Here is a 21,905-nt window from a genome sequence, read left to right as displayed (position 1 = left end):
GGCACAAAGCGGGTAAAAAGTGTTCAGAGATCATGTCACACTTGTCAATCACCTGCTTTAATATCATTTATAGACTGTGCTTTTATTGCATGATTGTTGCTTTCACTTCTGTCTGAACGTCACATCATGTCCCCCCCCCCCCGTAAAGCTGCGTTGTTTAGAGAGCATCGTTAGTTTTAGCTCAAATCCAACAGTGTGTCACAGCTCGACAGTGAAGGTCCCCTCAGACTGACCTTTCTGTCCTGCAGGTCCTCTAACATTCCTCCTGTGGTGGTGATGTGTTTTTGACCTGATGAATAGAGATTTGAGTCACTCCTCCATCTCAAGCACCAGTTTGTCAAACTTCACTTTTTGGAGCTGTTTATTTGTTGACAGTAAATGGCTGCAGTCCCTCCCTGGTGCTCAGGCATGCTGGAGCTGCAGGTGGCCCAACCTGTTGGGGCACAACAGATGGTGTTGTGACAGGATTTGGCATTTGAGAACAGATGATGTGCATATGAAGCTTTCGCTCTCACTCACACACAGCTATCAGTCAGATTGTGTGTTTCTGTGATTTCAATGAGTTAAGAGAAGCTCCTGGACATCCAATGACTATCCCAAATTGTGTCATTTGGTCATTTCTTTATTCTAAAAAAAATAAAAACAAAAAACAAAACAGTCTCCACAATGTAAACAACTTCTCACATACAGTACACAAGCATTTTTGGAAACAGAAAACAAGTCCAAGCAAAGTCAACAGTTGAGCCACATTAAAGCCAAATGTAGTGATGTGCTTCTTCCATTTCCACTCAGTGCTGCATGGAGTCGAAGCTGGAGGCCTCTGCCAACAGATGAGGTGATGAGAGGCAGGCAAGAAAATAAACAAATGGTACCACAGGAAAAATAGTGCTCAGTCATCAACACTTGTCAAAAATGTGACTGGCTGGGAAGGAAAGTGCAGCATTTCCTGACAGTGAGTTGACATTACAGCAGAAACCAGATGCCCCGTGACTCCCAGGCCTCCTCAGAGGGGCAGACTGACTTTGGACTCACAGCGTCACACCTTATATATCAAGTTCCACCACTGAGCTGGACCGTCTCCGACAGAAACACTGACCTAAATGAGCTGCTGGCAGCTGAACAGATTAAACACACTTCTGCCGCTCCTGTCCGAAGTATCCAACCTCTGACATCCACCGTTCCACATCTCATCTGAGTCATCCTCCAAACTTCACTGTCATTCCAGGATTCAGCACAGTCTGGCCACAAAGAGGTCAGGTTGTTTTGTTCTTGTTGAAATCAACCTGAACGAGCAGCTGCAGTCGTGTTGTTAGACTCGCACCTTCAGGCAGAATCTGGGTTGCCGTCTTCCACTGTGCAAAGTTAGCAGTTAACACTCTAACCCGGAAGAAGTAAACTCTTGTGATGCTCAACAGCTAAACTGGACACGTGGGGCAGCACTGTGTGACAATGTGCTTTTAAAGCAGTGACAGACTTTTCAGTGTACACAGAGGTCAGAGGTCACCCCATCACTCAGCAGAGTCCGGCTGTGCTGACAGGTACGTTGTTCAGGAGGAAGAGATGTGAAACAGTAGGGCTTCAGCACTGAGCCAGTGAAAATGAGCTTTGGAAAGGTCCTGTTGAAATGTGAGACAGTCCAGTCACGTGTTGAAAGGCTCCTCTGCTCTTTAGTGCTCAGTCAAGAATTATCACATAAAGTATGCACTATCTAAACTACTTACAGTAACTACCTTCCTATCTAGGGCTCACCTTCAGGTCTAATAAAAACAAAAACATCACTCCAGTAAATACTAAGAATACGTGGCTATGAGAGACATCGAGCTGTGATAACCTGCTCTTTTCCCATTTTTGCCCAATTCGGAACCAACAGCCAACCATGACCAGCTGAAGAAATAAACTCACAGCTTTGACGAACAAGCTCAGTTTCTTTGCAATAGTACCGTCCCTCCTCTTTGGGGGAGTCCAAGTCTTTAAAGCAAAGCTTAAACAGAAAAGAGTTCATCACACGCTCCCTCTGGATGATTTTCTAAACTACACAACCTCAGACGAAGGCAAATTCTCTTTTCCATTTCATTCATTCAATTTTCCTGAAGACTGTTTGGATGATTCCTGCCTGCTAAAAACTACAGTACAGATGTGTGTGTGTTCAACCACACTCCTCTGTGATCCAGATGTTCAACTCTTTCAATGGAGACAAGTTGGTTTTTGGTCTTTGTGGTCATGGTTTTCCTCCAGTGTCTTCGTTTTCTTCAGGGAAGTGTGTATATAGTGCTTGTTTGAGTTCCCATGGTGTGTGTGTGTCACACTAGATAACTGGTCTGGAGGTAGGTGTTTGTCAGTACACTAAAGGGGCTGCAGGCATCACCAAAGGGCCCTCATATTCTGCTGTCACACTTCACAAACTGTGACGTCGCCTCAGGGACCTGAGCGTGGTCAAGCCACCATTTAGTGATGTGATGCATAACAGCCGGCGTTACAGGGTCAAGAGAGTTTCTTGGAGAAAAGGGAAAGTGTTGTGTTTGTCTGTGAACTCAAACTGTGTGTGTGTGTGTGTCTGTGTGCGTGCAGGTATGAGATCAGTGTGAATTGGGCTGCTCCACTTTGAGCCCAACCAGCGAGGGAGGCATCTGCCCTGCAGCAGTGGAGGAAGCGCTGGGAGGAGAGGCCCTGAGGCTGGAGCCTCCGGTAGAGGTGGAGGAGGAAGTCACTGCTGGCCGGATGAGCGGAGGTGGTGGGTGGTTGTGTGGTGCTCGGTTCTGGAGTGGGCGTGTCTGGAGGGGAGGCGGCTGGCGGAGAAGGCTTGGGGGAGCTGAGGGAGGAGCAGGTCGCAGCAGCGGAGGAGGCTGAGACAGGGAAGATGGGGTCTGTGTCGAAGAAGGGGGAGAGGAACTTCCAGCTGCGTCTGACGGAGAGTCCTCCATTTTGACCTGAGGGGGGGAGAGGAGAGGGTTCACAGGGGCAGCCAAAGAAGATGAAGTGAGGTGAAGAGAGAGACAGCTGGATGCGGTGGTGGTGGTAAGAGACAAGCGAGGAAGATGAAAGATAAGAGGGGACAGATGCAGATGACGAGGAAATGCATGTTCAGCTGGAACCTCCAGCAGACAATAGGGAGGAAAGTCAAAATGACATATCTGTTGAGTCCACTCCATAGATATGATGGAACTATTTTACATTAGTCACAAGAAGTTCAGGGAGGATCTGCAGCTCCTGGAAGCTAATGGAATAATAATAAATATGAAAACTTGTCTCTCTGGACAGTTTTCTCCAAATCAATTTTCACCATTTTGTGTACCATCATAAGCAGGTAAGACAACAGCAATTTTGAATCTACGTTACAATATACCACTTCTTTAGGTGCAATTCACAAACAGACACAAAACTTGTCACTTTTTTTTATTAATTTTTATGAAACATAACATTTATCTTTCTTTTTTTTTTTTTTTTCTTCTTCCCGAGAATGAACTGATCCAAATGACTAGTACAGTGTGACTCATCTTAATGTCTGTGTCACACTGTTGTACTGGGTGACACATTCCTTCATGATCTTCAACACACCCTGTAGGGTTTAGATTTTCAATTAGTTCCTTCCTACTGCTACAAACACTATCTAGTGCACCAACTGTGTATTCATCTGCAGGTCCATTACAAATGCATCTTTCTGTTTGACTAACATTTGTCCCAGTCAGGCCTCACCTCGTCTTCTTCCGCACCTCCATCCGCAGCTGCTGAGATCTCCTCGCTGCTCCTTCTGGGGTCTCTCAGGTCTCGGCTGGTAGCCACCTGCTCAGCCGCCCACTCCCTCAGCACCTCATCCAGGTTGAACCTGCGTCGGTAGCTCACGAAGAACGAACTCACCTGAACCCAAAGAGCAATGTGAAGAGTTAGAAGAGAACCACAGAAAGCTGTGCTGCATTTAAGGGCACAGGTATTGAAAATGAAGGACAGCTGAAAAAGGATGGATAATGGAGATTACAGTTATCCTATAAAGATGAAGCAATGAAGGGGAAGTTGAAGATGAAAAGCTGATCAGAAGCTCAAAGAGTAAACTGTAGGATTGAGGGTAGTGTGAGGTTGGAGATGATGAGATGATCATAAATCTTTCCCTCAACACCTGAGATGGATGATGCTCACCTGAGCTGGTGTCTTCGTCCCTATCACCTCTGCAATAGCTGCAAAGTCTTTACCATAACGGCGGATCGCTGAAGAGGAGACAGAAGAAAGAAAATCAGGTTTATGGCATGTCTATGTGTCAGTCATTTGGTTGCCCTTAAAAATCTGCAGAAGCAGCTGCTTACTTTCTGCCTGTCAGAGAAATGGCGCAGTGTGCATCAGAGGAAAAAGGAATGAATGTGGAGTGAGCTGGCGTGTCGATGTGTATTTTCTGTTAACCTTCATCTGAGGTCAGCTGTCTGAGCGCACCTGCTATTTAACAGGCCTGCTCTGCTTCAAACTCACATCGTTACACACATTCATATCTTTCAGCTTCTGCTCCTTCTCCTACTGTTAGAACTGCACAGCTGCAGTTGGTGGGGAAGGCACACTGCCTGCAGCTGCTCAGGGAAAAGGAAGCCTTTTCTTTCTCTCTTTATCAAATCTTAAATTTACTTGACTTGTGGATGAGCACCACAGGTTTAAATCTCTGCTCCTATAAATTAGCCGAGCAATTCTCAACCTGATATTATTTTTGTTGATAACTGAATTATGGGAAACATGACATTTATAGTTCATGGATGAGTTATTTTGTTCTTGTGAATAATTAAAATTTGGCATAACTTTTACGTTTTCAGGACCAAAACAACAAGACTCCTGTTACCTGTTGAACCCCAGAACAATTTAGACTTGCATTGCTACATTTTACATCTGATCAGGGATCAGTGTGAATGACAATAAAAAAACAATAGTAATAATGAAATTGATTGAACAGATTGTATAAGGGTTATAACCATGTTATTGCAGCATCTCGGGATCAACTCTGACTCAGGATTTGTGCTGTGTGTAATCCCCCCCCACTTCCTGTCAGCCTCTGCTACTTCCGGTTGTAGGAATACAGGAGTAGAAGCCCCAAAAATAATACTTAAAATTCCACATCAGCCAGCCACAACTAAATATCAATGGCAACAAATTATCCTGACACACAAGTCCTGTGAAAAACCTCAAAATTTCTCTCTCTTAGACAGCTGTGTGTCTTTAATTGATAAAGTGCTGTGGATACTAAGATGGAACAGAAGCAGCTTTACATATCCCATCGCATTAATTCACTTTCATTACAGATGGAATCTGAATCCCAGTAGCTCCTTTTTTTCCAGCTGCAGATTATCCTGAGCGAAACAGCACAGAGACTTAATAAGATCTTAGTTTTGGTACTAACAAGGCATGGAAACTGATCGAAACTGATGCTTGCTTTTTCAACTCATTAAGAACCATGAAGTTAGAGATAGAGAAAACGGCTCTGACACTTAGTTCTTGGGTTATTTCTGACCTTTAAGGTCAAGCAAGACGAGGTGACGTGCAGGAAGAGGAGGATGGTGGAGCTTTCACTCACCTTGCACAGCTAGGAGCTGCTCCTCTGTGGTCCAACGAGAGTTCATCTTTGGGGCAGGCTGGAAGTCAGGCAGAGATTATAGTTTGATGAAGTATAGTAGGTGGTAAAAAAGAAGAGAAGAGAGAGGTGAAAATGGCTCAAGACAGCAAACACAAGATTAAGACTAATCTAAGTCCCACAAGGGGTGCAATAATATCTTGAAGGAGTTGAGGAAGGGCACAGTGAATAAATGAACGAGGAGAGGGGCAAACTGAAGAGAGATTACAGATGAAAAGTTAATACAACCAGGAAACAAAAAGATAAAGGAAAGAAAAGGTAGAAATACTGAAATGGGAAAAAAAGATTTACCTCTGCAGGTTTGAATGTGTCAACACCTTCATTTAGACCCTGTTTCAAACTACTGTTGTTCTGTTTTATAGACTGAACCTTGGAGAAAGAAATAGCGGAGGGGAAGACAGAGTTCATTTTCTGACATCTGAACATAAACACACAGGTAGTCAAAGTCTTGATGCTCTAACAAAGTAGGTTGATGCAGTTTTAAAATATGAAGCAGCAATAGATCTGCTGTTGCGCAGTTGTTTTGTAACCTTAAGTGTATTTCAAGTGCATAGAAACTTCACTGTGAACAAAGATATGATTAAAAGTCAGTTAAAAACATACTTGTCTTTTGAGTGACACCAACTGTGTGTCCAGTTGTCGTATAGTTAGCACCCCAGCATCGTGGGAGGCCGACAGGGACATGATGTCTCCCTGGTCCAGATGCATGCCTTTGGGTGGCCTGCGGCGGGCCCTGAGTGGGTGATGCCGGTACTGGGCCCCAATATTCTCCTTCTTTATTGGCCCCGAGCGACTGGGGGTGGCTTTTTCTGAGGTGGTGCTGCTGGGGTTTTGCTTCACAGCCTTTGTGGATAGAGGAATCACATAAATATCAGAAATGAGCTTCAGGCAGAATGATAACATTACATTTATCCATAATATATGAAGCTGAAATTGAAGGATATCGCAAACCTTGATTTAACTGGGCTTGCCTCCTCAAGCAAATCGTGACTGATAAAACACCAAAACATGTTTCATAACATGCACACATATTCTGTCAAACGACCACAATTTAGCTTTCTGTTGCTCACCTCTTTCTTGTTGTCAATCTCAAAGTCACTGTCACTGCCTGGGTCTCCTTCCTCCAGCTCATCATTACTACAAGACAAAAAAGGAAATTAAACTACACATACCCATGGAAAAGCTTTGGCCACATCCCATAATCTAAATTAAAACTGCTTGATTTTATCTAATTTATTCCCATAAATGCTCAAAAATGTCAACTGAAATGACAAAAGATCATGAAAAAAATCTTTTTTTTCCCCTGATGCTATTATTTCCGCACTATGACATGCTTATCAAGTGCCATTTAACAAGTGTTTTGTAAATGTCAGAACTCAGGTGAATAATTTCTAGGAGAACTTAATATTTTCTTTCTGCATGGCTCTTATTCTTCTTCATTCCAAACCTCGCCCCCTCATTCTCCATTTCCCCTTGCGATTACTATTAAAGTTTCATGATTTCTCATGCCTGTCATCTTTCTCTCTTTTGTTGACCAGCCTCCTGGCCTGTCGGTCCATCACTGAGGTCCTGGTCCTGGTCTTCTTCCAGCTGTAGTAGTACTTAACCAAACTGGAGATCAGCTTGTCTGGAAGCTACACAGAGGAAAGTAAGTATCAGTATGAAAATTATGTCAAAATTTTTTTTTAAATATACTTGTGTGTCTGTGTGTGCAACAGAGAGCTATCTTTCCCGTCTCTCACCATCTGCTGAATGCGATGGAAGCTTTTGCCGTGGAAGCTGAAGGCCTGTTCGAACAACACTTTATCCTCGACCGTCCACTCATCTGGGAAGGGGGTGAAGTTGGCGAGATCAGCCAGAGATCGCTCCACGTCATGTTTGTGCCACAACAACATGCCAAGGGCCTGACAAGGACATAAACAAGGATGAGAAATGGGTGTATCATAGGAGGGACCCAAAAAAGTATTAATTACTGTAAAATGTAGGAGATTTTTAACTTGACAGTACACATGAACGTACATTGTTTAATGGAAAGATAAAACCAACCTGCTCCATGTTGTATCCATGTTTCTCTTTGGCCATCAAGATGTACTCGTCCACTACAGTGAGAGAGGATTGGTTTAACATGAAAAATGGAGGGTTAAATATCAGTCATATGAGGGATGAAGAGATAAAGAACAAGAAAAGAAGATATTGGGTAATTATATGGTAAACTCAAGAGTTAGACAGGCAAAACAGGTATAGATGATGAAGATTTACAAAAGAGACTAAAAGATACGAAGACAGAGACACCAGGTGAGTGCACATAAACAGCAAGACTGAGCTTGTGCCAGTGAAATTAATCGAAGGTAGGTGTGTGTGTGTGTCTCTCTCTCTCACTCTCTCACTCTTACACATTGCATCAGAGAGCTGACTGTTGGGACACCACACCAACATGCTCCTTTGGTCCTTCTCATTGTAGCGCGTTGGACTGTCTGTAATAAAAGCAAAATAATACATTTTCAAACACTGACCTTCATATCTAAATATATTAATCACATTCACATTATCTCTGTGTGCTTCCTCTCTGTTCTCCATTTCTCTCTAATGCCCCAGCTGTCTATTCAGCTGACCTCATATCAACTTCTACTTGCTTCCTTGCTCTTCTTTGCATGCTTTATTCTGTCTGGACTACTACTTTGACTCCATTTTAAGTGTGAAGAAAGATGAGGAGACAGCAATGTGCTCAGACAGTGAAAGACCTGAGTGCTGCTACTCTGGTGCAGCGTCTTTCTCTGTATATTGTGGCGGTTATTTTCCCATTTTTGAGCTTCATTACATCTCATTCTCAAAGAAGGCATCAGTCTCTCACAAAGGTCCATTTCAGAATCTTTCCTCATAAAATTGTATTCAAACTGAACTTAAACTTAAAATGGCCAACTTTACTTGTATTCATCGCAACTACAGACTTTTTTCAGGAAAAAAATATGTTGAGGTCAATCTGTGTTTACTGTCGCAGAAATAATAAAATAATGGATTTCAAAATTTCAGAGGTAACCCTTTAGGAAACAAAGGCTTGACGCCCACCTCAAAGAGACCTTAACCGCACAATGTTATATGCAGTGCTAATTATTGAATATATATTCTAACTTTGAAGATTTTCTTTCATCCTCATTGGATTACTGTAAGTAAAGCCTTTACTAAACATACCCTGAGCATTTATTCAAACCTGCAAATCCAAGCTGTGTAGATGAAGCATCTTTCCAGAGTTCAATGTCACCGCTTTTACACTTCTCTTGCACAATTGTTGTTGCATGCCTTCTTACACACATTTTTTGGCTAGAATTTATATGAATTTTTTGCACTTTCCACCTGATCCTTAGCTGCCTGAATGACAAATTGACTTGATTAAGATTGTGGCCATGATATGAAGGGCTGGTACTGTGCTTATCACACCCTTATTAAACTGTGTTGACTCTCATTTAACACTAAACCAGGTAGAATAACACACTCAGGGGAAAAAACTAAAACTAAGGGCAGAAAAAATCTTTTCAGACCCTTTATGAGTTGCCTTCTCTATCTCTATTCTTGGATTTCCATAGTGGAAATCACTGGACACTTGGCCTTCATCTCAATGTCCTCTAGTCACCTCTGTGTCTCCTTCTCAGCCCTGTTGTCCTCCCTCTCTCTTTTCATCCTCCTTTTTATTGTCACAGTCATATCCTTCTTTTCCCATTCTTATGACGGTTTACCTGGTTTAAACTCTGGGATCTGAGCCTGGTAGTCTCCTCCCACTCTGATCATACTGTCTGTAGAAAGAGACAAGATTAACTTACGTCTCAGCAGTATTTCAAACAGATAGATAATATTTGGTAGGAACAGAGAATGGAGGGATGGATGGGTGGCAAGTATAAAAGTAACAGGGCAGGATAAGAGGACAGATAAAGGCGACGGCAGCAGAGGTATGGGCATGCCATCTATGGAGCAACGGAATACACAAATGAAAATGACAAGCTATTATTCCACCTTTCAAGTGTCTGCAATATCAAAGTTTGTAAAAAGGACCTCAGGAAGAGTTTTATCCAGGTAACTCTTCATCAGTGACAACCGAAATTAGATTTAATACAATTTTTGTCATCTGTTTTGGCAATGTAAATCTCATTTTCATCATGCATTTGTAATTGTTATGGCTTCAGTGTCTTTTGAGGCTACAGCTGTCGCCATATTTGTGTAGTTAAAGGTGTCTCACACAGTGAACAGTGTCAAAATTAAGTTATCATCTCACACTGAACATGAAACTCATTAATTCCCAATAACAACAATAGTGAAAACAGCTATCCCTGTCTGCATCATCCTGAGGATGATGCAGACCTGAGGATGATGCAGACAGGGATTGTTAAAATAGTTAGTCTCAGCTGTTGTGATGCTGGTCATTATCTAATTCTTAGCAGATTATGGATAAATGTAGTCAATATATCAATTTTTTTTCCAAAACAGGTGAGATCAGATAACATTACTGGCGGAAAACATTATCTTTTGTCCTTGATATTATTGTTTAGTTTTTAATTTGTCAAGAAAACATGCAACATATTTCATAGTTCTCAATTTCACCATAAAAATCAAATTTTTTCCCAAGTTTTACAATACAATTACACAGCTTTCTACAAGGCCTGGGCATAAAATGCTGCTAGAAACCCAGTGGATATGTAATTAGTTTTAACAGTGCAAACACTCACCTCATGTTAAAAAACATTTGGATGAAAATTTCCACAAATACAGTCTTATTTTAATCAAAACTCCAAGTTACAGTGGGTTTAACTGGTTAAAAAGATTCAGCATGCTATATCTAACTTGTTGTTCAACTTACTTGATTTTTTTAACTGCTTTGTTGTCAGTCAGCATTTACCACAACTCTAAGAAATAACATGCATATTTTTTTTTCTAAATAACGCTACCTGTGAAATGTTGTGGGTGGCGTAAATGAAGTTATTCATGCAGTGGTGACACTAGCAAGAAATAGGAATAAATAGAGAGGATGGCAAGAAGGGAAAGAAGAGAGACTACAGCAGGAGGAAGAGACAGATCACAGCTTCCACAGGGACCGTGGGCAGGAAAGGAGGAGAAGGGGGTGATAGAAACTGGAGTGGAGGTTAAGAAATTGGTGGGAAGAGATTGGAAAAGGAACAGAAAAGAAAAAAGGATAGAAGGAAAATCAGGCAGGATAGGGGGCACTGGCTGAGGAAAAAATTAGGGAGAAATGGGACTAATGGATGAGGAAGGTGAGGAAATTAAATGCAAGACTGAAGACAGATGGGGGAGGTGAAGGCAGGGGTGAATGTGGTGGCTGCAACAATCTGGGTAGTGAAGTGCCTTTAGACCAGTCTTTAACTATTCTTGTTGTATTGCTATGTTTGATCTAAGAATGTGTCCCAGGTCCATGTACAGGGTGATGAAAGATTAAATGAAAGATCAACACCAAGGGCAGAAGATGCTAAGGATGGAAGAGTGTCGAATGGGGGTTGAGGAGAGGACGTCAGGAGTGCAGTGTGCAGGGAAGCACTGCAGCAATGCCATGAATGCTACCAAAACAGATGCCATGCTTTATCTAAACAATTGAAATATCTTTAGTGAAGATTTTGTGCATCATTTGCATTAGAACAGCAAAGCCAGATAATAAGTCTATAACAAGTTACAAGTTCAATCAATAGTCAACACAGGAAAGGAATGTTCTAACCATGTGTAACCATTTACTAACCATGTTTCCCCGAAGTCTCTCCCAGTTCCTTTCCCCTCTTTCCCTGTCCTCATCCTGCAGGTGGTGAATCATCACCACCCCATGTTCCTGCAATGCCTGCTGCTCCCCTATCTCTATGAACTTCATACAGCATCATTTCTATGAGCTATATGCAGCTTCATGTGTTCCTGCCTGCATCAGTATTGAATATCCCCTCCTCCTGCTTTCATTCTCTCCTTACTCCACCCAACTTTGATTTCATTTGAATCTAACACATTAAGTGAAATAGTGAAATATGCCTAAGTTTAACATCTGTGTGTCTCTCTCTCTCTACCATGAGCATGTTCTTCATCGCTGCTCTCCTCCTCAGAGTGTGGTTGGCTGTTGCCATTGGTTACAGTCTTAGCTCTGCTCCTGGACAGGACCCCGGCCCCCGAGCGCTCCATCACTGAGGGCATATCTGTTAAAAAAAAAAAGAGGAAGAACCCACACACAAACCTTAAATATAAAATTATGCCACTTACACAACTGTTAAACATAATTTATTCAGCCCTGATAAAATCAGTTAACCAGTTTCAGAGATTCGGCTGCTGTGTTTTTAGATGATACCCTTTAAAACCCTATTCAGTGTTGTAGAATATAGTAGCACCTTCAGCCATTAACAGGAAGTACTCCCATTGTTTTCCCTGGAGCTGAATTTATTTTTTTCCAAACACTGGTGTATCCACAGTACACAAGAGAACTCATTCATACACTCCAACAACTCAGTTATCGCTCTCTAGCCCTGCTGTATCAGCATCAATATATAACTTGGCATCTCTCAAACCAAAATGACCTTGCATTGGCAATAGAGTGGGATAGCAGCCGATGAAGATGCAATGACATGAGTATTTGTTGGCCGGCATGCAATCTCTAGATTTCAGATCAAGTCTAAACTCCCATCTTCCACTGCCAAGAACTGACCTCAAGAGCACAGCTAAACTTTTTTCTTATCAAAAGTCTAACAGGGTTAGTAATCTGGTATGTAGTTTTTTTAATGTTACATCTCAAATGACTGATCAATCTACAGATATATAGTCTACAAATATTAACAATAACAAATGCAACTACAACTGAGAAACTTTATGTACTGTTGACTGATCACTTTCTGTTTTTCTTTGTGTTATGACAGTGAACTGAGTATCTTTAGATTTTAAATCAGAACTGTTTGCAACTATACACCATTTACTGAAATTGTATAAACCCCACAAAACCAAAACTTGTATGTTTATACAAACTAATGAAAAACGAAATGGTCTTTATTTGTAACTTTTGTGCATGTGAAAGAGACACACACGAATGTGCACGGCAACTGACAAGTGGCAGCATGTTTAAAAAAAAAAACAACAACAACAACGTAGATAAGTGCCACAGATAACATGAGAGCCCTCAGGTGAGAAGAGGCTTCTCACCTTAATTATCATCCAGTCAGTATTATATCGTTACGTGACCAAGCCTCGGTTTCTTCCTCTCTCTCTCTGCATCTCCAGCCCAGTGAGTCCCACAGTTACACAAAAGACTAGACGGTCTGTTCAGGACACAGCTCCACATGCTACAAAGTTTCCCATCGAAGCAGTTTCCTCGTACACAAACAGCGCGGTTACAAACGATAGCCGACCACAGACAAAGCCGTCGATATCTCAGAAAGATCGGGGTTTAAACACAAGTTGTATTCAATGGCTCTGAATCGCTTACACTTTGTTTTCTTTCGTCACATTAGCAACTTCATCTCCAGTTGAGCAACTTAAACGCGGCCAGAACAAAGCAGAGAGGCTCTATCCGTCATATTAAACATGGGCAGTTGCGCTGCTGGAGGGTGTGAAGGGTAATCTGTACTGCCTGAGATTAAACCACATCTAGCAAACTCAGGGCAGACAATACAAATGTCTCTGGCTCTCTGTGGGTCTTTGTCTATCGCTGCTCCGGGTGCTTCCCCCTCCCTCCCTCCCTCAATAAGGGGAAAAAAACGACAACAGCTGTCCCCTCTAACTTCACTGGAAGATCACAGATGCACCTCTGTCCACTTCAGTCAATCTCGTTTGGGGGAACCGCAGAAGATGTATAATCCCGCCCGGTTCACTTTCAGTGAGTTTGAGGGTCTGTGGTAGCCTCGGACACTGAGACGGTAGCCTCTGTCTACCACAATGGTCAACTTTTAAGAGCTACAGGCGCTCATATAAATACACAACAGCTAACTCAGCTAAATAGCACCCATTTGTAATAGTATTGCTAAACCACACACGTGCTGAGTTATTCATTTTCACTACCTCCGACAAGAATATGGCTTTTAAAACTTTTTGACGCTTGATTTCCGATATTTGGATGCCGGACACAATTATACATTAAGCAATAGAGTAAGGGTTGATTAATATTACGGGAGTTTAACTAAGAGCTCTCATTTTTTTAAACATATTTCTAATTAGGCAGTCTGGCACATCTCTCCTCTTCGACATCATACTGACATTAGCAGTCCTAAAGTGACTAATGGTGTGTTCACGTATGTCTCAGAAGTACGGTGGTAGGTCTGTACGTGTTAAAATACTGCTATTACAGTACTACATGGACTCGGCTCTAATATTTCTTAAAATATATATATTTTTTTAAGAACCAACTCATTTTCAAGCCTCGCCAAAAATATAAGGGTGAGTGATTGAAATTGAATGAACCGCGTTAGTTCAGTAATGATAAATGTTGCCACAGATTTCCGGAGCAGTTATCTGTGTGTCACACTTTGAAGTCCTTTTGTTGTCCACACGTTAACGTTGCTGTTACTACAACTGACGCTGTTGTCTGCTGCCCCTGGCATGGGGCAAAAACTCGCTCTCTGGGTTATTATAACTCTAATTGGCGGTCCGTTTTGGGACGTTTGACCAATAACTGCCACACTTTGGACGCCCCAAGTCATTTCTGGCTGCTGAACAATAAAAACCAGGCGACATTTGCCCGCTCACCAAAGTGCAGTGAGAAGTCAAACCTAGTTGGTCGGTAGGATGCTAACGTTAGCCAGTTAGCTTGCGGCTAGTACCGTCTCGTTACATTAGTAACGTTAATAGTTGGAAGTCGAGATAACAGTCACACTGTACCTGTGTTTGGTTTCTCTCCGCTTTCCCGCACTCAAAACTTATCTGCGCCTCTGGTCGCGGTTCAAAATCCCCCTGGAGGTGCTAAAAGATAAGTAGCGGACCTAAAACGTCTTAATTTCTGCCTAATTGATGGTCACAGTCAGTACAATGAAGTGAGCAGCATGGATAGATGGAAGCAGCCGTGAGTGCGAGAGTGTGCCGGGGAGCCGGACAGCACCCGGAGAAAACTGAGGTGGACATCCGCCCGGATGCGTTCGCCTCTCCCAACCAACCGTTTGGATTGACGAAAAGTAGTCCTGAAAACCTCAAAAGTGTAGCCTACTCCTGATTTTGGGTTATTTTCTCAAAACGCGTCATATGATACCTCAGAGTGTCGTGTCGAGCTCTCTTGAATGAAAAGCTTTGGTAAAAACAAAAGCATATATATTTTTTATATTTACCTGCTAATTCACACTATGATCATATTGAACCGTTAATCTCGTTAAGTACCATCAGAAAGAACATGCTGTTACATTTTATAGAGGCGCTTTTTGTTATAGACTCTTAATCTGCCATCCATCAAAATCCCATAAATTAGGGACTACTTGCCAGTGTGTCGGCGGAGGGATTCGTCAACTGTGCGTCTCCGTGCTGAGCCAGGCTGTCCAGACTTGCGCTGATGTATGCATGGTGGAGAGAAGGGCAGCAGAGTGGGCTGTAATTGAACAATTCACTGTGTATGTGTCAGTGTGCACGCGTGAGAGAATGCACACTAACACTATCACGCACCCAAGAGCGTGCGTGACTTTGCCCGTGACCCGACAATGACACAGATAAATGGCCTCATTTACTTTCCAGATTTTTTTTTTTTTTTTTTAATTTAAAATGTCATACAATCCAGAGTTCTTCCTTCTGCCTCTGTGTATGTGTGAGTGAGTGACAGTGTGTGCATCTGCCTGTGCATATGTGTTAGAGTGCACAGGTGGACCAGTGTGAGCGTGTTGGTGAACAGAATAGGGAGTGATAGCAGCAAGAGGATTTCTCACACCTGATGCTGGCAATGAGCACAATTACCCACAAAAACACACACTCTACCTGCTGTTGTATTCGCAAATGCTTTCTGTTGACATGTAACTGTCTAACACACCCATCCATCTTTTTCTGTACCTTCTCAGGGTACCCCACATTTCTTCATCACCCCAGTTCCATCCCTCTCCCTCCTTATCTCAATATCCTCTGTGATGTCTCTTGTTTTCCATCCACCTATTTCTCTCCACCCTTCTGCTTCCTGCTCCTCTCAGCACCTCCTCTATTTGCCCACCTATTTTACATCTCCTTCCTTTTGGTCCTCGGTCCTTCTCTTATCCCAATACTTTCTTCCTCATCTTTTCTGTCCATTTCTTCTAGCTCCTGAATATCTGCCCTAATTCCTTTCCTCCCCCCTCTCCCCTCTCCTTTCTGTCTAGCCCTCTGCTGGATTTTTTGTTTCTCCTCCTTTTCTCTAATTTCTCCTTTCTCCCCTTGCCTCCTCTCTTTCTGTCCATCCATTTTCCTTGCCTACTCTGCTTTCCTCCCTTCCTTAATACTACTCCCCCTCCCTTTCTCCCCTGCTCTTCCACCCCCCACCCCCCCACTTCCTCTCTCCAGTGATGACTCCTCTCCTGTGTCTTTCCTTTCTACCCCCTTCTCTGCTCCTTCTTCCCTTCATCTCCTTCCTCACACTCCTCTTCCTCATCTTCCTCCTTCCTGTCTCTCTCATGTCGCTTTCGATTTCAACAGTGTGTGTGTGTGTGTGTGTGTGTGTGAGCGTACATACGTGCAAATTCTTCCCTTCCCCTCCCCCCATCGTCCCCCTATGGTGACACAGTACAGCAGTTTCGCTTCGTTCACCTCCAGCCCCCCACCTTCTCCTCTTCCTCCCCTTCCAGTCTCATTTCACCCCTGCCACCTTCTCCTCTCCCCTCCCTCCCCCCCCCCCCCCACCACCACCACATCTCCTCTCCTCTCCCCTCCTCTCCCTTCCTCTCATTAGCCAGTGTCCATGAAACTCACCATTGCACTGTCTCTCCTCTTGCTCAGTCCTCCAGTCCCTAACACATCCTCCCTAATGAACTGCTACATCTCTCCCCTCCTCCCCTTCTGCTTTCACCTCTCAGCTGCCTACTTTCATCCTTCTCCTTTTCCTCTGTCTGTCCTCAACTCTCCTTCTCCTGTTCTGTCCTTTCCATTCACCACTCTGTCTTTCCCTCCCTTCCCTTTCCACCGCTTGGTTTCTCTCTTCGATCTTTCAGAACTCAGTGTCCCTCCCACTCTCCCTTCAGCTCACTCTTGTTTTCTCTTCTTCCAATTTGTTTCCTCTCTCCACCTGTCTCAGTCCTACTTAGCTGTCTGGTCTTCTTGCTTGTCTGTTTCCTTGGCTGTCTCCCTTCCTTCATCTCCCTGTTTTCCTCCACATCTCCTCTCTACCCTTACATCTCATACTGAGTCCCATCCATCCTTCCCTCCCTCTTCTGAAGTCTCTGACTTCTCTGTTATGCATGGTCTAGAATCAGATGTAATAGAAGAAACTCCTGCATGCTGCAAATATAAATGTGGTGGACCACCATATATTGGCCTTCTCTGTATTGCAGTACTCACCTTAATATAGGTATAACAAAATTATGTAATTTTAATGTAATTTTTGGACACCGACTGCCACGACATCACCTCCGCCCCACAAAGGACAACATATTACACATTTATGTCATTTAGGACCTAAATGTATCAAATGTATATCCAAACTGATGTAATTTATGTAAGGATCTAAAACATATTTACTAAATTTCTTAAAATAAAATGCACTGAAAATGTTTATTTCATTTCAATTTGACCATGACATTTCCACACAAATCCGGATGGTAATCTGTTAGCTACTTTATTAGCTTACTTGTGTGCAAATCTGATATTTTGCTCAGAGGATAGGACTAAGAAACTGGGTATAAAGAACATAGACAACAGGTTTTTCATTGGGATATGCTTGTCCTCAATGCAGTTTCAGACAGTGTGCCAGAAATATCCTAATACTGTAAAAATTCTGTCCAAATTTTATCACTGTGGTGAAAAGTTTTGGTTGTTATCAAAACCACCATGAGTTTATAGTTTGGGGAACGTGGAAAGAGCATGTCTGGTGCAGAAAACATGGAAGCCCTGCAATCAGCTAATTAGAGGCAGACCTCTTGTCAAAGCCAAATTTTTGCTTGATGGTTGTGAAAAGTCAGAGGGATCACCCAAATTATCACAAGCATCAGTCCCCTAAATAAATATCTATACCTACCTTCATCAGTGGCTGCTATAATGCTATGCTATAATCCAGCACTCCCTATTTCTCTAGAATTGTGCTATTATTGGAAAAAAAGCCCCCCAAAAGGCTGGAATGACAAAAAAAATCTCCTCTTAAATCAAGAATGATTTAATTATTGTAATAATCAATAATATAATTATCAGGGTTTTCAGTGGAATTGATTCATTTCTCACCCCCAAATATGAGCGCTGCAAGGCCCAGATCAGCTGCATAATCATCCACAAATCATTTCTAATTATTGCGCAAATATAAATGTAAAGCTACAGAAAAATAACAGACATATTCAGGCCAGATGTAGCTGCACAACAACCACATTTCATCACAGCAGAACAGTTGCAGCACACACACCCAGTGAGAGAGAGAGATATGTCTGGTCTATGTTGTGTATTTCTGCACTGCAGGGCTCACTGTGTTGAGAGGCCTCATGCTCATCTACCATTCTCCTCTGGTTCGTTCCACCCTGCATCATTTGATTCCTCTCTCATCCACCACCCCTCTCACCTTTAACTTCTCTCCTGCCTTCTTCCTCCTTCTTCACCCTTTCCTTTTCTTATACTCAGCCTTGTTCCGTTTTATCTATCCCCCTCCTTTGCTGTCAGCACCATCGTCTTCCTCAATGGTGTTGGTGTTTGCCTGCATAGTCTCTGTTCTTATCTATCTATCTATCTGTCTGTCTGTATAACTTTATTATTTATTTCATTGCTGGTATCTATGTTCATAGATATGTGAGTCTCCCCCTCTCGCTCTAAACACACACACACACACACACAAACACACACACACACACACACACAAACACACATATATATGTATATATATATAAATACGTGTCTGCACGTCTGTGTGTAAACATGTGTCTCTGTGGCTCTGTTAGCATGTGTTTGCCAGTATGACTTGATGTGGGAGGGGGCAGGCCCATTACACAACCATGCAAGCAATTCCACAGCAGAGAAATGTACAAAGAAGTCTTATATGTTTACAGAGAGATGACGAAAAAGTAGAAGCCATACAGAGTCAGTTCTCCACTTTCCGCTGCAAAAACAGTTGAACTGTTGATGTTTGGCTGTATGGCTCAGCTGTATGCAAAAACAGAGACAGGAATAATTATACAAAGGGAATCAGGCCTCAGTAGCAACTCTCTGTCCCTCAACGCGCCCCCTACTGACACATGAAATAAATAGTTTTTTAACCTACGCTGAGACAGACTCCCTGAAGACAAAAGACTGTAGGCGGGGTTTGAAGACTGGGCCATCTGCGTGCTGTGTGAACCCCCATTACAAGGCCGTTATATGCATTATGAAAAGTGGGTAGGCTTGTGAAGATGGCCATTTAATATCCCACTGGACCCACACTCATGACCAGTTATTTATTAATTAAAATTTCCCTCTTCTGCTTTATATCTGGATTCCATTGATTCAATTGAGGTATGTCTAAAAATGGCAGGAAAAACTGCAAAATTCCACAATTTCCTTTCTCTTTTCTCCTGGCACAATCAGAACACACCACACAAATGCCCATGACCATACAGTCTTATTACCCCCCCGAAAAACCTAAATATTTCTTTTTAATTTGTCACTTGGACAAGGCTGAAAGAGATGTGTGTTCTTTTTTTGCCACTAAACCAGGCACAGACAAAGAAATGCACAGTTGGTCACCCTACATAATGACATTATGTCTGCGTACATCACTTGGACAGGAAAATAAGCCTCAGATCTCTTATCACCAAAACTCAAATAACATAAATCCAGTTAGTCTTATTTGGAGGAGTAGTTATGTAGCACTGCATAAAATGGGAACTATTAAGTACCTGCTGTATTTAAACATATGTTAGAAGAACTGATGAAGGAATATAAGCAATTCAGAATCATAATAAACAAACAAAAATTTGGGGAAAAAGTCATGCACAGTCTAACCTTAACCCCCTTAATGACCCCCAAGATATCCAGGTTCCCAAGTCCACAAATTATACATAAAACTCTGCCACTTCTTTAACCTCAAAGAAATATTCCAATTTTCAAATATATGTTATTACATATATTATAGCTGACAGACTGAACTACGGTGCTGACATTTCTCTGATTGTTTTTGGTGCCTGGTTTTGCTCATTACATTCATACAGGAAACTGTAATTCGTTTTAGACATGATGTGGTTGTTTTTCCGCAACCAAAAATACAGGGGTGCTCCTGTATCTGTTGTGCTGGACCATGTTTTATGCTTCAGCAGCTAATTACAGTTTGTAAGAATGTAATGGAAGTTAAGGCAAAAAAGCAAAATTAAAATAAAAGACTATAGTTTCTGTAGTGCCTAGTCATTTGTACTGTCTGAAGATTAATTGTAGCTTTGGAAGAGTTAAAGGGTAACAATGTGAAATGGGTGATTTCATGCCACACATCGCCATCTAGTGGTCGCCCTTACTGACTATTCCTCGAGCCACTCACTGCCAGGGGGCTTATTTCACATTTGGGGTTCTTTATCATTTCATACAATGAGTAGGAGATGGGTCCCTCTTTGACCATCGACCTGCACTGGAGAGAACTGAGTAAAATGTTTCATATGTGAAGTTTTCATTACACTAAAGCCCTGGTGATGATAACACGTATCTCCTTGGGATCCTTTCATGTAGCCACGGGAAATTCCACAACTCCACTTTGTACGCTTGTGGTCAAGGAAATCCAAAGTTTGCTGCAATGTCAACAACTAAGATTCACTAAAATTCAGATAGTAAAGGTGATTTTTTGCTAATTGTAAATTAAGTTCTATGTTTGCCTGATACAGTGGTGGTGTCCTCAATGGCTCTCCACCACAAAAATAGCAATCATTTATTTTAACAATGTCTCAATCCATAATGTCGGTAGCTGTGACTGTTATATGAGAGAAAAGTTTTGTGCACCTCTGGCCTAATGAAACTGAAAAAAAAACAAAACCCAAAACAAACAAACAAAACAAACACCGACGCCACCTTTTTCAGAAACTCACCCATTATAACTACGTTATAAAATGTTGAATTTCACATTTCCAGAAAAAATAGGGACCTGAACAGTGTGTGCTTTGGTTATTTCAGCAATATGTGCTATTTGTCATCAATCTGACTCATTATTAAATAGATTTTTCTTCCACTTTACTGAAATCAAGTGGGATGCTCAAATAAAATTGGGAAGATAGTGAAATGAAATAAAGGTCAGACCAGCAGGATGAAGGCCAGCAACAAGGCCAGCAACAAGGCCAGCAGGGTGTATAAATCTCACTGAGCTCTTTATAGTGCATTTATTGTAATTGTTTCATTTAATATAGCTCCCCTAACTCTTTGCATCTCTGTAGGTTGTGATGGGTTGTTTTAATAATAGTGGTAAATAATAACTGCCAAGGCCAAAGATCATCCTCCAACAACGTGAAAACACGGGGTCAAACATGAGGGCCAAGACTTTCCAAACAAGGCAACCACATTCGCGCTAAAGCAGTGGCGCTTTCAAATGCTGTGGGAAAAAAACACCTTCCGTCAGGGTAGCGTGGCCGAGCGGTCTAAGGCGCTGGATTAAGGCTCCAGTCTCTTCGGGGGCGTGGGTTCGAATCCCACCGCTGCCAGGAACCTTTTCTATGATCATGCATCGAAAAAATGACTGTGAGAATAAAGAGACACTGATGACAGCGACCGACATGCTGGAGAAGGCTGATGGTTAATGACAACAAATGGCTGTCATCCAGTTGGACTTGACTCTATTCTACAGAAAGAAATGTTTTCTATCCCCAATACATTGAAATGATTCTTAAACGTTACTCTACAGATTAACATTGTATGCATGAAGGCGTGATGGGAAATCATGCATTGTGATGGGATAAACTATCCAGAGCCATGTAAAATTGTGTAAGTCTTAAATGTTTTATCCCCAACACACAAAAAATGTCTGATAATAAGTTAACTTAATTCCTTTACACGGTTAACATTTGAATGCAGTCTGTTCCCCTCTCACCAACATTCTTGAATTACAGCTTTACTTTGTATTAACGTAAGCATTCAAATGGTCAGAAACGCGACAATGGCATCGGACCTGTGGATTTCTCAACAATACACTAAAATATGAACAGAAGGTTCAACTTTTTGCTGCAGCTGTTCGGTGAAATCTTTGAAAGTCCACCTGTGACCCAGGCGAATC

At 42.2% G+C, this 21,905-nt stretch overlaps 1 protein-coding gene and 1 non-coding gene across 4 annotated transcripts; one reads left to right on the top strand and one right to left on the bottom strand.

Moving 5' to 3' along the window:
* Nucleotides 1-612: 612 nt before the first annotated feature.
* On the bottom strand, nucleotides 613-14,555 carry rcor2 (REST corepressor 2). Of its 3 annotated transcripts, none has more exons than XM_029526277.1 (14): nucleotides 14,435-14,555; nucleotides 11,647-11,772; nucleotides 9,331-9,387; nucleotides 7,993-8,073; nucleotides 7,646-7,698; nucleotides 7,342-7,503; nucleotides 7,109-7,233; nucleotides 6,670-6,736; nucleotides 6,203-6,442; nucleotides 5,891-5,968; nucleotides 5,543-5,600; nucleotides 4,132-4,199; nucleotides 3,694-3,855; nucleotides 613-2,927 (listed from the first exon to the last, which is right to left on the bottom strand). In XM_029526277.1, exons 2-14 carry the CDS (start codon nucleotides 11,768-11,770, stop codon nucleotides 2,577-2,579), a joined length of 1,626 nt encoding a protein of 541 aa, XP_029382137.1. In that variant the 5' UTR covers nucleotides 11,771-11,772; nucleotides 14,435-14,555; the 3' UTR covers nucleotides 613-2,576. The 3 variants fall into 3 exon arrangements, with proteins under 3 accessions (XP_029382137.1, XP_029382138.1, XP_029382139.1); XM_029526278.1 differs by lacking the exon at nucleotides 14,435-14,555 and adding an exon at nucleotides 12,764-12,820; XM_029526279.1 differs by lacking the exon at nucleotides 9,331-9,387.
* A 6,699-nt stretch (nucleotides 14,556-21,254) lies between these two features.
* Nucleotides 21,255-21,336, top strand: trnal-aag (transfer RNA leucine (anticodon AAG)). The gene has a single exon. It is a non-coding gene; the product is annotated as a tRNA-Leu (tRNA).
* Nucleotides 21,337-21,905: the final 569 nt, after the last annotated feature.

This window comes from Echeneis naucrates, chromosome 18, assembly GCF_900963305.1.
Source record: "Echeneis naucrates chromosome 18, fEcheNa1.1, whole genome shotgun sequence".
NCBI classification, from domain to species: domain Eukaryota; kingdom Metazoa; phylum Chordata; class Actinopteri; order Carangiformes; family Echeneidae; genus Echeneis; species Echeneis naucrates.
This window is presented reverse-complemented; position numbering and strand designations above follow the sequence as displayed.